The 14192-nt window shown below is 39.8% G+C and overlaps 1 protein-coding gene across 3 annotated transcripts in view; it reads right to left on the bottom strand.

Annotated features, from left to right (window-relative positions):
• LOC129732008 (1-phosphatidylinositol 4,5-bisphosphate phosphodiesterase) overlaps positions 1-14192 on the bottom strand; it is a 122084-nt gene that overhangs the window by 49245 nt on the left and 58647 nt on the right. For all 3 annotated transcript variants that reach the window (XM_055692457.1, XM_055692455.1, XM_055692454.1), the window contains exons 2-3: positions 9552-9746; positions 9415-9474 (exon numbers count right to left, since the gene is read on the bottom strand). In XM_055692457.1, the coding sequence (XP_055548432.1) occupies positions 9415-9474; positions 9552-9722 (231 nt within the window). In that variant the 5' untranslated portion in view covers positions 9723-9746. The remainder of the gene's footprint in view (positions 1-9414; positions 9475-9551; positions 9747-14192) is intronic.

Raw genomic sequence — 14192 nt, 5'->3', positions numbered from 1 at the left:
GAAAAATCGAAAAAGTGAAACATAAGATTACATGTATTATCACTGCACCATACTCCCAGCTTCCACAAACCACATCATTGCTCTCAAGGTGAGAACATGTTTGGCTGATAGAACCCTACTTGAAGCCTGACCGTGCAAAACCGCGGTAGATGACGGATTCGAGGTATACTATGCGTTATGTTGGCTCATTACTAAGTTGAGTTATTCATTACCTTATAATGGATGTGATGCACTTGGAAAGATAGAAAAATGGCAAAGCTTGGTGCATCTAAAACATTAAGTGCAAACATCAGGTGTAGATGTACATAATAATCAAAAGTCTTAAAATTATTCACAAGACAAACCAATCATGATTATTTCAGGCTGACTAAACAATCATCGAAAGTCAAACTCAACAGTCACTTAAAACTCAATATCTGCTTAAAAACCTAAAAATCATGAAATGAAGCTTGACAAAATATCTACACAACTATGTCTAAGTTTTAGTTATTTGAATCGTAAAAATATAATAACAACATAGGATTCAACTAGCTTTTTTTTATTGAATAATTTTTAAATTTATTTAATTATTTCAGCCAAAGATATAAAAAATCTATTCAAGATCCGAAAACAAACCTCTCCTAGTTAAACAAAAATGAGGCCGCTCAGGTAAAACTCCGCCAAAATAGCACATTTTTTGTGTATCAACATAAGTCATTAAATTTGCTCACAAAGTACTTTCTCCTTGTCCATCACCGCGATTCTATGTGCACGACGCCAGAATATAAACGCAAATTTGGTGCTTTAATACCAAACTAGTCATAATCAGGACATAGTTTATAAATATATAAAACATCTGCTCAAAAGCTCGAAAAATCAAAAAAGCACAACTCCACAACACAACATTTCGACTTCGCCTGTTTCGTAAACTTAACAAACTTTGAGCAACATATTAGGCATCCTACCAACAACTCAACTACCGCAGGCGATCAACACAGAGACCCATAATAATCGCCTGGTATTTATATTTGTAACATCAAGTTGTACGTAAAAAACCAGCTCTCCAATAATGTTTACACAAAATATCACCAACATCACCACCGATACTTATCTTCAAATTACCGCTTTTGCTTTGAACCGTGGTATCGATTCGCGCTGCGTCGCACGGACTAACATAAGGAGGATAAAACACCGGTAGGATCGTTACTACACACCAACATTTCACTAACACGACAATTTGCCGACTTACAACCGACTTCCACCGTTGCTGTTCGAGCTATTTGCACTATGCACCCTGGCAACGACAGTTCATTGTCCCGTAACAGTTTCATTACCATTTTATGGCACCAACACAAGACAACATTAACACCAAACTTAAACCAAAATTCCATATATTTTTGCCTTTTTTGCACAAACACTAATGCCTCTTCACTCAAAATTGGATAACTCAAAGAGGGGGAATTGAAAAATTGTTCTGATACGATAGACTTGACACCAAAAGCAAACATTTTGACGAACAGACCATCATCCCGAAGCAAGCAGCGGTATTTAGTTTCAAGCACGTATCACAACTACTACTTTAGCTGCTGCATGTTACTCCCTTCATTTGCTGGGGCTGGGGCTACGCGTCATGGCTACCACTTCTAAAAGACTATTTTCACTCAAAATTCTCACATTTCTGCAACTATTTTAAAAACACCTTCACACAAGATGCTGCAATATATTAGTTTTTATCACTTGCAGCCAATTTTTAATAATTCTCTTCAATTGACACACTCAAAACACTGTTAAAATATCCGCGATTGAAAAGCCCGACTTGAGTAGGCCGTGTTGCCATTCCCTCCCCTACGGCCTCATTTGCCCTATCTGTAAAAACTGCAAAATATTATGAACGTAGGGGAACTGCTCCATTATTCATCTCATTAAGCCGATATTCACGGAGAATGCACGGATTAACCACCAAATTTTCACGAAATCATTGAACAAATGAACTAAATATGCTTAGGTGCTCTTATGGAATCGTTCAGCATTGTATATTTAGAAAAATTAGCTAGATTTATCCTGAACTTTGTAAAACAAACCATTTTTCACAACGCTTTCATATCCATCTCAAAACTTGAATCACTGCTTAATTATTCATCTCACGACGTCCCCGTATTCATCACACTGTTAATTATGAAAGAACCACATTACAATGAATGAACGTAGCCGCAGCCCGTCGTAGTAGGTTACCTAGATATCCGCTGTAGTTGTTTACGTGCAAAGTTGGTAACCTAAGTAACCACTACACTGCCGCTCATGGCAAGTCCGTCCCAATTGCATTTTTATCAATTTTGAGTTTATTTATGGAATCAATTCCTTTTTATATCTACTTTCGATAAAACAAATATTTTTGAATACTTTGTTCTAAGGAACTATGAAAAAAATAGCAAGTCGGTTTGTCCCATAGCAAAAGTGATCGCAAGTCGGTCCCATTGAAAAAATCTTCGCAATTTAACCCCACAGCCAATGATGATTATGAAGAATGTGATATTTACCAGAACTTATGGTCTTCAGGTTTAGAATTGGATGTACCAAGTGATATTCGATAGGAGGTTTGATTGAATTTTACGTGTTCTACATCGTGTGGCTCTAGCTGATAGTACAATGTTTTCTTCAAGACAAGGTTTCCACCAGTAGCTTCTTCAGCTGCTGTTTGTTGACAGTGAACGCTTTAGGGGTGTCACTGTATTGTTAGTTGAAGCATTCTTTACTAAATACTACTTTTCGTATTTTATCCGTATTTTATGTAAATACGTGGTTAAGAATTGTTCAATTATTATAGTGAATTTCGTTTTGAAGTTTTTGTCAGTCATATCAAATACTTCGGTACGCTACTTAGCTGTTTTTCAACGGAACAAACATTTTCCTAAGCTATAGGTGTTCTTTTATATTTTCTGCCACTGCTACATGGAAGCTGTCCGCCGTCACGAACGTGTGACCGCTCTCAGGAAAATTTGAAACAAGTTCCTACACCTAAACTGACTTTGAATTTATCAGTAGTATCAAATGTAAAAACAAAATCTAATTTTCTTTTGAGTGGTGCAGTTGGTACATTGTGTTATGCTTCTTACAAAAAAACTTGTTCAATGAAGCACGAGAGAAGTTCATTTATGAATTGACCAGCGATGGATTCATTCCAAACGCAAGCTATAGCACCGCCATCGATTTGCAGTATTTTGTTTTTCATCACCGGTCGTAGCTGGCTATGGGACTGACTTGCTATCATTCTGGCTACGTACCGTAAAAGTAATCGCATGTGAGTCCCAGCTTATGGTTTTCAACAAATTTGAATCAAATTTCGGTGTCAATGTAAGTTTTATGATGCAAAAGTGTTAGATTGTCATTGCAGTACTAAATTCTGTTAATGGTCTTGATTGAAAAAGCATTTGAGTGCAAAATTTCACCTAAAGTGTTACGATTTTCAACTGCTGTTTTCTCGTCAGCACCAAACCGCAAATAAGACGGACTTGCTATGAGCGGCAGTACAGTGCTGTCGACTTATGTCAATAATGTCGGAATAATACAACATTTTCAGTATGATTTTTTCGTATTAACAGAAACTGATTTGGCAACTTTTGATTTTCTTCAACGCAGTGAAAACAGATGAAAATACATACAGTTGAAATTTAGGAATTGTAGAAATTTATCTCATATATTTCAAGCTTGTTTTAGGAAATTCGAGGTGAACATTTCAAAGATTAAAGTATTCTTAGTGTAATGAGTGATTTTGTTTGGTGATTAAAATAAAAAGTGGTCCGCTAGTTATGAAAAAAAAACTTTGGTTGGCTGCTGAACGAGTCGCGTTGTAGCCGTATAGAACAATGCATAGATTTTGTTTTCTGAGGTAGGTGATTGAATTAAATGAGTTTTCGAGTGCAGATGCCCGACTATAATATCAAATTTAGTGCTTTTAAGTGAGTTTTTGACGATTATAGTTTATTAGGAATCTAAAGTGAACCAAGAAGAATCCATTCCATAATATGCGTTTTTAACCTCTTTTCAATTGTGTTTTCATGTTGTATGAGATGGGCTGAGCTGAATAATGGAGCAGTTCCCCTATCACTTTGCTAAATTCTGCGTAACGTTTGCGGTAAAAAAGATGGACTTGTTTCAGATGGTGATGAAATAAAAACTAAGACAGATAATTGAGTTGGATAAATTTCATTAATGGTAATTATATTATCTAATTTGCAAAAAAATTCTACGCCCTTTCTTTCTTCGTTTTTTTATTGATTCCTCCTCCGTTTTCGCAACAAAATTGTTGGAATAGATCTTGCGCTTCAAGTTTGCTCAGAAATTCTCGATGGTACGCAACTTGGCAACTTTGGGCGAGTCCGCTCTTGGGTATCATATCGATATTCAGCAGCTCCTTTTCTTTCAACGATCGCTTCGAGTAGTAGGCCGACGCCAGATCCGGCCAAAACACCGCGTCTTCAGCCTTTTGGTATTTCTTGATGAACGACGCAACTTCCGTCAGGCACTTCGTACTATAAATTTCTTCGTTCACGGCCAGTCCTTAGTGAAAGAAGAGCAGCTTTCACATCCCCTTCTCGCTGATTGTCCGCTCCTTCTTGGGCAACTTGGTTTGTGAAATAAACTTCTTTTCAGTGCTCACTTCCTTCGTGGGGGAGGTAAAATACGAAGTGCCCTGCTAACCGTTGCTATCCAGAGTGAGACAGGTCTCGTCGTCCATAACCACCGCCACGTCGTGATTTGCCAGGAAAATCGACTTGACCATCTTATTCAACCGCTGTTGCTGCGTCATTGCCTGCAGCTCCGAGATCAGTGGACGGGACTGCCGCTTCATGACATGTATGTCCATGTTCTCCAGATACTTTTTCACTGTTTTACCGCATGAACCAACCTCCCGGCCAAGTGCACGCAGCGATTCAGCCATTTTTCCCTCGGTCTTCCTCTTCAGCATCCTTTGAAGCTTCTTATCGTTGGCCGTCCGGAACCGGGTTTTCTTTCGATGCTCTGATCGTTGGCCAATAGTGTCAAGATGTTGTAGATGCCGGAACGGGCATACGCGGAGTACACAAAGTGCCGCACGATGTCCGTTTTTGACGCGGCGGGGTACCGTTCTTTGAATGCACACACTTCTGAACGGAGTTGCTTCACTTTTTTCGCCATCACAGTTAGAGTTTGACTGATAGAGTTGTCAAATTTTTCTTGCTAACTTATGGGTTACTATGATTGATGATGCGTGAGTAGTTTCGTCAGTGCAATTAATTTTTGTCCATTTTTTTTTACCACAAACGTTACATAGTGCTCTCCCGTATGCGGTTTTTGAAATTGAGTTGGAGGAGCCTTTTGTCAGTAAATACCAGGTTGGTTTTCGAGCGGGACGCTCCACGATGTGGTTCACAATTGTGGTGTTCAAGGCGGCGTACTACTCAATCAAGCGAAATGAGCAGTGGCAGATAATGCTAGAAAACGTTTTTTCTATTGATTAAGCTGATTCGAATGACGCTAGAGGGATCAGTATCATAGGACGCGCTTTCAAACCTTCCGTTTAACATTGCCATGACAAGTGCAGAACAAAGAGCAAACGTGGAATGAAACAGTACCATCGCTACAAAATCTCACATGCTTCTTGGTTTTGCGGATGACATCGATATATGTAAACCGGGTAAATCGTAAAACTGTCCTTTAGAAGAAAATTGGCGAGATTGGGGCTCATCATCAACTATATCAAAACAAAGTAAACGATAGCTGGAAGATAATGTGGAAGTGCTAGTGGTGTTAGTACTGAGGTGAATCTAGATAGCTTTTCTACGGACTACGTAACCCGTAATCAACAGACTCGCACAAAGCTAGCCCTTCATAGAACGCTAATCCTCCCGGTTGGCCATTATGGTCTATCATTGGCCGAGCTGCTGAATATCGATACTTTTGGTACGATATCTTAGGGCCTGTACATCGCTAGTTTTTATCGATGCAAGCTGCGTCGGTATAAGGTTGGATCGATACTTCGCCCCGATATTATATTGAATATTGAAAATATAGTTGATTGCTACAAATTGTCTAGCGGAAAATACTTGTAGAAATGCGCGGATACGACCAATCGCATTATTGTCTTCTACAAACAGCGCGAAAATTGTAGGTTTTATTGATTCGCAAATAAGGCGTCGTACACAAATCACGTAACGCATGAAGGGGGGGAGGGGGGTTGAGTCTGCGTTACTTATTGTTACGTAGGGTGGTGGGGGGGTAGTAGAGACAGTTACGTAACTGTGGCGTTTGCTCGAAATTAGAAATTGCAGAGGGGGATCAGGCTGTTCAGCGTTACGTTATTTTAGGGGGGGAATCATATCGAACGTTACCTATCGTTACATAGGGGGGGGGGGGTCTGAAATCTAGCGTTTAGCGTTACGTAATTTGTGTACGACGCCTAATTACTGTTTTTTCGTAGTTTCTACAGATTTTTGTCAGAGTCTCTTTACATTTGCGTAGACTTTCTCACGATCTGTGCAGGTTTTTACGCACTTTTGCCTGCGCGAACGGATTTTTTTCAAATCAGGGACAGATTTTTTTCAGACTTCAAGAAGATTTTGTCGGTTTTTCGAGCAGTTGCAGGCATTTCTCAAAAACAACTGACATTTCTGATTGACCGTATTAAAGATCAAGAAAAAATGGCAGCTTTTCATAGACCTGTTTCAATCAGCAGGTAGAGTATCGATACAGTTGATATCAATGCTTCGCGCTCAATATCAGCCTGGTATCGAAGCGACAAAGAAACAATGATTGATGCTGGAGTATCGATACTTTTACAGGTTTTGGTAAATGCTATACGGTCATGAATCATAAACATTAAAGGAAGCTGATCCACGAGTGCTCAGTGTTTTTGAGCATAATGTGCTGTGCTCGATACTTGGCGACAAGTTAGAGGTAGAGTTTCCATTTTCAAAGATTTTTCTGTAAAATCACAGATTTTTTTCCTTTTTCAAATCACAGAATCTGTGATCACAGATGACAGATATTTTTGAAAAATCTCAGATTTTTCCCATAAATGCCGGAAATAACAAATAACCTAAGTTTTCTACAGGTCAGACTCATTTATCCGAAGGTACGATTCTTCGGAGGCTCGAATAATCATCCGGAGAAAATGCTTTGACTATCGTTTTCCGACATGCCTTTTTATTGAGTCCATGTAGGAATGATCATGACCTGATTGATTTACCTCATTATGATTAAATTTCCAATATTTTTACGTTTACCGTATCCAATGTATAGACGAGTTTCTTCTGACTAGATCACGGCCACTTTCTCTGATCCACAGCTTATCTGGTTGGTTTCAGTAAGGTCGCAAAAAGAGCAGACAGTACAATTGCCTTTGAACAATCTTCGCAGATCATTCGTTTCTAACTTTTGTAATAATCAGGGATGTCACGGATGTGATTTTGTAGACATCTGCAGATGCGGATACAGATATGTGATTACAGATGCAGATGTGCATACGGATGTCGATTTTCAGCCGAATGTTCCTCATTTACGGATGCGGATATCCGTATCATCCCAGGTGTTTTATATCGCTTATTTCGCATGAAAAATCACATCCCAGTGCAAAAGCTATTAAAGCGAGCAGGAAATACACCAAGCAAAATTTTGCTATAAAATTTTATAAAGCGATATTTATGTTTCAACATCTGCACGATATCTCGTGATACATGGTATGGAGGCGGATGCGAATGCGGATGTCAATTTTCATGCGGCTGTTCCGCATTTACGGATGAGGATGCGAATGTTTGTAACATCTCTAATTATAATGCCTCTTTCATCAGCAGTTAGAGATAAAATTCAATTTGTCTCAATACCAACCTGAACAAAATTACGTTGAGGAAAAGGTTGACTGTTACAATGCAATTTTATAAGCTAAATAAAGTCGAAGTTTAAATTTTTATAGAATGACTCATTAACGAACCATTGAACTATATTCAGCATTTAAATCAATCTCGTTTTCTTTTTAAACAAATATTCATATCATAAGAAACGATATGATCACAAATTTCTCCTCTGGTCACAGATTTTTATAGTCAAAACACAGATTTCGAAATGGCAACTCTGATTAGAAGATGGAGTGTGGCGCAAACGCATCAATCACGAGCTGTACCCAGTGTACAAATCTAGAGAAACATTTCAAAAGGTCCTATCTGCTTTGATCGATTTTTTGATCGATCACTTTTATTCAATCACCACAACTTATTAAACAACGTTTATGACACAAGTTGATAGCAGAAGGATCATTCTAGCCTTTTGAACGAAAACCACGCTTGGTAGAATTACTAAAGCTGAACCATTACCAAAATGAAAAGACGCTCCGGGAAAACGATGCAAGCAGATAGGACCTTTCGAAATGTTTATCTAGAAATATGCCGACATAGTAAAGGTGATAAAACGCGGCAGGTTGCAGTGGGCTGGGCATGTAGCCAGAACGTCTGATGCAAGAAAGATGCCAGCACTTAAAATACTTGGTAGAATAAAGTCCTTTTCTATGTTGACAATAAAAATTATCAAACGTTATTTTTTTCTTATTTCAAAAAACAATCAATCCCTTGATAGTGTATGGTAAAACCCTAATCGAAGTTCAAAAGACGTCTGCGAAATTATTTTACTTTAATTTTCCCTGTCGGACAAATTCAAATTAGGGGCTTGATGAAGGCTCTCGATGTTAAGAAAAATCCGTATGTAAAATTGTCCGAGAAAAAATTTCAAAAATTTAACACTACTAGTTTATGCAGATTATCTCACATTTTATTCCATTTTTTATGTTAACTTGTCGTTGTTCACGATATCTTCGGTAACAAATAATTTAGTCAAATCTTTCAATAACTACCATGCTTCTGTTCTAATCAGGGTGGCGAAAAAGTTTTCAAAATCACATTCTCTGATTTTCCTTGATATTCCCTCAAATTTAACATTAATTTCCCTAATATTTTTTAGCATTCGGCACAAAAAAGTACAACGTGGATCAACGCAAATCTGAAATCGCAGTGAATAAAATATTCAATCAGATATGAAACCGAACAGTAGATGTCCCGAATTAGCTTTTCGTGCTAAAGAGCCGTTAAAAAAATCGCGTTTCGGCCTTAAAATTTTTTCCTGAATGTTTTTCACTTTTCCTGATCGAAAAATGAATTCCCTGACATTCCCTTATTTTCTAAGTTTTTCCAGGTTTCCGACCTTAATTATGCAATAATTATAGTTTGTAGGTTGTTTCATAAATATTTTTTTGAAATGAAATTGCCTACTAATGATTTTTATTCATTTGTTGTCTAGTTTCCTTTTTCTATATGTTAGTTTTCTAGTATCCAGAATCTTATAATTTCAATTATTGTAGATGTTCTCGCATTGAATAAAAGAAGACATTTTTCATCTAAGAAGAAATCTTACCTTTGGCACCCCTCCAGCGCGAATATCACTGACTTGGCAAAGCTCGATCACGTCACCTTCCTGTGAAAGTGAAAGAAAAAAATCCATTTGTGAACATCGGGATTTACTCTCACTAAAATTTTCTGATTCCTCCTTACCTTTCCTTCACTCTTCCAGTACACAAAGAATCCATACTCATCCACCTTAAACATACATGCTGGCTCGAATTCGTTGTTGTCCTTCTCCTCGGTCCACCGGTCGAAGACGCATCCAGTTTTGAGCGCCTCCGGAACTGGAATCTGCCAGTTAAATTCGAACTTTTTGGTCATGGCTTATTAAATACTAGGTGAGATCTGCAGAAGCACGAAATGTAAAGAGAGAAATAATAGCAATAATTAATAATGGTCTATTTGAACAGTCAGAACGTGACTGAAGGATGCAACGTGCATCATATTTTACATCCGCCAACCCGATCACATTTCCAAACCAAACCACAGAACTTTACCCCGTTCACAGTTGCATCATCATTATTTACCTGGCCGACCGAATGCAGTTGATCCGTATTTTTTCTCCCTCTGTTTATGCGACTGCAGCTTCGACCGAACAAGGTCAGCTAGCAGCCAGGTGAGCTCGTACAAGTGCACCCTCCTCCTTCACACAACCACATTCGAACATGTCTCCCCGTTTACCGTGGTAATTAAATAAATCGAATATCAGCAAGTTTATTAAATTAAGCATTGCAGTTGATGGTTGTCACGTTTGGTTTCAGCATGTGCCATGCATTATACGGCACGCTTGAACGTTTTTCGAGCGTTATGATGCATGGGACACGGATTGCACTGTCAACCTACGCTTACACCGTGGACCAGAAGGTAGGCAGGCAACCGGGCCGGACAGTTGATCGATTTTCGATTAGGGATTTCACATGGGGTCGTCACGTACTCGTACGACAGCGTGTTAAAAAAAAAGAAACAAAACGGTCCGGCTGGTTTTGGGCAACGGTGATTCAGACTTGCACGGAAGCGTAAATGGATTACCCGGAAGCCGTGCCTTCTGCTTTTTCTACGCTAATCCTATAGAGCGGATATGATTTTTTCTTTTTAATCACGGAAATACGGAATTAACTATTGATCATTTCGAAATTGTGAACAGTTCTACAACTAAACTAATAAACGATTCCTAAATATTTGATGTTGTATCACTAATCATTATTTTGACGCTAATAATTACTCTTACAATATTCTCACAGGTCGAGTAGAGGCGAACAAGCGCCGAGCGTGATTACCAACGCAATCAAATCTTGCAGAACTTACACGGCTGGCCAATTAGTTACGATGTGAGTTGATAATGTTTCACAATTAGAATCATACCGAAAGCCAGCGAAACTGCTTGTTTCGCGATTTTGGAGAAAATTGGAAATGTTTCCTTCCACAAATCTACCAGTCTGTCCATCCGTCAGCTAGTCGGGAAACTTCTTAGGATTTGCGCAGCGAGAAAACTTTACCTTCCACCGTGATTACTAGCGAACGGTTCCACGTGCCTCCCGCGAGCCCGTTGGCTCGATTCCATCGCTTGTATAGCGATGATACCGTGCAGAGGAAAATGAGAAAAGTTTCACCCTACAGCTACAGCTGCTGCTGCTGCCGTGGAGTCGAGGATCTTCCGGGCCCACCTCCAACATCGTCATCGCCGAAGATGACATTCGGCATTGCGGAAGACGAAGAAGATGTGCACTCACGGATGATATCGATATGTCAAACCGTCGGACAAATTTTAGGTCGCTTGGGTAGCTCGCGACGGGCGAATGAGACGGTTCTACGCGCACAGATTCAACAGTCGAGTGTCACCCTTTGCCGAAGCTAAGTTATACTTTCTGCAATACAGCAGACATAAACAGAGAGCAGACTGTAGTGACGCCGACTAAAACTTATAAATTATCTTATTAACATTTGGGACTGCAGAGAGCGTACAAATTTGGGAATGATTAGTTTCTAAAGTACTAAAGTACCTCCAATTCTAGAAATGTATGTGCCGTGATCACACTCCTCGGGAAACACATTTTCTCGCAATAAGAGAAGTAGAATGATGAGAAACAAAAACACCTTCATCACATAAAGTATCATTAGAGAAAAAAAAACCGTCCACATTGGTGCTAATTTCACTCGATAAGAAGATCCGGTGGCAAACACCGGCTGCCACACGTTCATTCACTATCTCTCCCACGCATACCCCCAGCTCCCTTTCCTGACTGATTGCCACCTGCACTGGATCATGCCTCCAGCCATGGCAGTAACAGCTGTCCGATCAATTGATGAGGGTTGTTTTCGGAAGTTTTATTATTCTCTTCTCTAGTGCTACCGCGTCAGATGAGCACCCATTTGCCTCACACTTGCGCTGGCATGGCAAGAGCATAGCATTAGATTGGTGCAATCCAACATGCCACCACACAGCGTTGACTGGTGAACAATTAGACATACATACACGCTCACAACCAACCCCGGCTGCCTCCGCCCATATTTGCACACTTATTGACGCTATCTATAAGGGAATAAATTTTTCATAACCCCTTTTATCACAGCAGGAAGTGATTTAGTACTATAAAATGAGCTTTTCTGTCCGAGGCACGTCGCCGCCGCCGCCGCCACGTCACCCGCGCTCGGCATTTGTGATTGGCATTTTTCTTCATTATTAAAGCTTTGGACGACAGACGGAAATCATCAGGTCCCACAATCCGTTGCCAACAGGAAAGTTATAATCGGCTGTCATCCCTAGAAAGTTCATTATTTTCTCGTTCTGGCAGTGAGCCACCTCCACGTTACAACTAAAGCTCTGCTTGTTTTCCGCCCGATACGCGTATTTGTACCTGTTCGGGTGCTGTGCTATCGGCGTAAAATTATTCACGCCAAAGGAAAGAAACTAGTTCTGCGCCGCCAATATGGAAAAGCGCACTCGTATAGTTTATAGCCGAGCATCCCTTAAATGCATATTCAAGTGGAAGCCGAACGAGAGAAGCAGACTAATTAAAAGCGCAAATAGCACTTGAGAGTGCCAATTTTGCGCTCATGTGTCATGTGCTTGCCCTGCGAAGTCTTTGGCCACCCTCTGCGCTGCGGTCCAGTCCGATGACAGCCGGTGCAGAGTGTGGCAGTGGCATTATTCCGTGATTTATAGACAGGCAGACGATTCTTTCGATTTAATTGGAACAAAGGGGTTTAAATTTTGTTTTCTCATCAGTGCGACTGGGTTCGAGTTTTCTGGTTCTGTGGAACACACAGAGTTTTTTATACTTTTATGACAACTTTTTATACTTATAAGATCTAGAAACCAGAAATTATCAAACTTCGGATATAATCTTGTGTCAACAGAACATGACCAGTGTTTTATGTTTGAGATTTGAGAGTCATAATCTGTTCATGAGGTAGAGCTTATAGGTATTGGGATAAATTTTCGCGACTTCAAAAATGTGTAATTCATAAATCCTTTGTAGAATAAAAGATAGCATGTGACCAGAGCACGCAATCTTGCCTGTAGAATTTACTCAACATTTGTAGTCTTTTTTCATTGCTTATTAACTTCTTGTCATCAAGTTAAAGTGTAGCGAAACTAAAGCTATATAGGGTAACCATTTTAATGGACCAAAGAACATAAAACTTCAACAAAAACAAAAATTCAACAAAAAATAATCTTGATCAGAAGCTGGAGGCAGGGTTATACCCTGATAGTGATTCGCTATGAGGATGAGGATGAGCGCAGGTATGTGGCATACCTGAAAGAAGGTCACTCAGGGGATGAAGCTAGAATGCTCGTCCTCTGATCCTTCGGCCGGCCAGACCTATACGTTCAATCTGCTGTTTAACGGCAACGATCGGATGACGTCCCGTCATCAAACACCAATACCGATCGTCCGGCGAAAAGAACATCGCGGGTCCGCAATGGAGGTATTCACTCGGTCTCGAGACAATCGGTGGGAGTTACCTACACTTGCTGTCTACCCCACCAAACCTCGATCCTGGATCGAATTTTGGAACAAGACTCTCCGGTACTCAGGCCTAAGTTCAGGAATTGTCATTTCAAACACTGCACAGTGTTTTATTTTGCTGATTTCGAGTTCTAAATTAATAGCATCCTCAAATTTGATTTTAGTGACATACTTTATTTGGAAAGTTTTTGTGTTTTATTGCGCTTTTTTTAGAATGAACGATTTAGTGTCAATTCACCTGAAAGTAGTATGAAGAATTTATTTTATTTTATTTCAGAACAGTGGGATAGATAGCCAGTGTCTTCAAGATAGTTGTGGCAAATGTTTCTGCTAATCACGTTGTCAAAGGTGTCGAGCTATTTTCTCTTATGCTAAAAAATATAAAAAGTTTTATATCCGAAGTTCACTCAAATCCTAATTTTCAATAAAACTTCATCACCGACATCACACCTGCTCAATTTAGTCTTCCAATGGAAGTTAAGGCTCAGCAAACGACTAGTAACAGCTTGATACCTCATCCACTCTACATTTGCAAACCCGCGCGAGAAAAGAAGGAATACTCCAAGGAGCTCACTGCCTCAACCATCTTCAGCTCGCAAACCTAGGTGTTGATCATGTATCTGTTGCCCATCGCTTACAGTAGGCAAAGCTAGTCGGTGTCGGAGCAAAGGCAACCCAAACCAGTAGTTCAGCTGATGGCAACCGTCTGATAGGTACTGGATCCTCCAATCCATCCACAGGCGGATCCAACACGCAAAGACCAGCTTTCGCCGTATCCAGGTGAATCTTCATCGTGCTAAGGGGAACTTTAGCAGCCTTA

Source organism: Wyeomyia smithii, chromosome 3 (genome assembly GCF_029784165.1).
Source record: "Wyeomyia smithii strain HCP4-BCI-WySm-NY-G18 chromosome 3, ASM2978416v1, whole genome shotgun sequence".
Lineage (NCBI taxonomy): Eukaryota > Metazoa > Arthropoda > Insecta > Diptera > Culicidae > Wyeomyia > Wyeomyia smithii.
The sequence above is the reverse complement of the archived record's forward strand: the minus strand, read 5'-3'. Positions and strand labels throughout refer to the sequence as shown.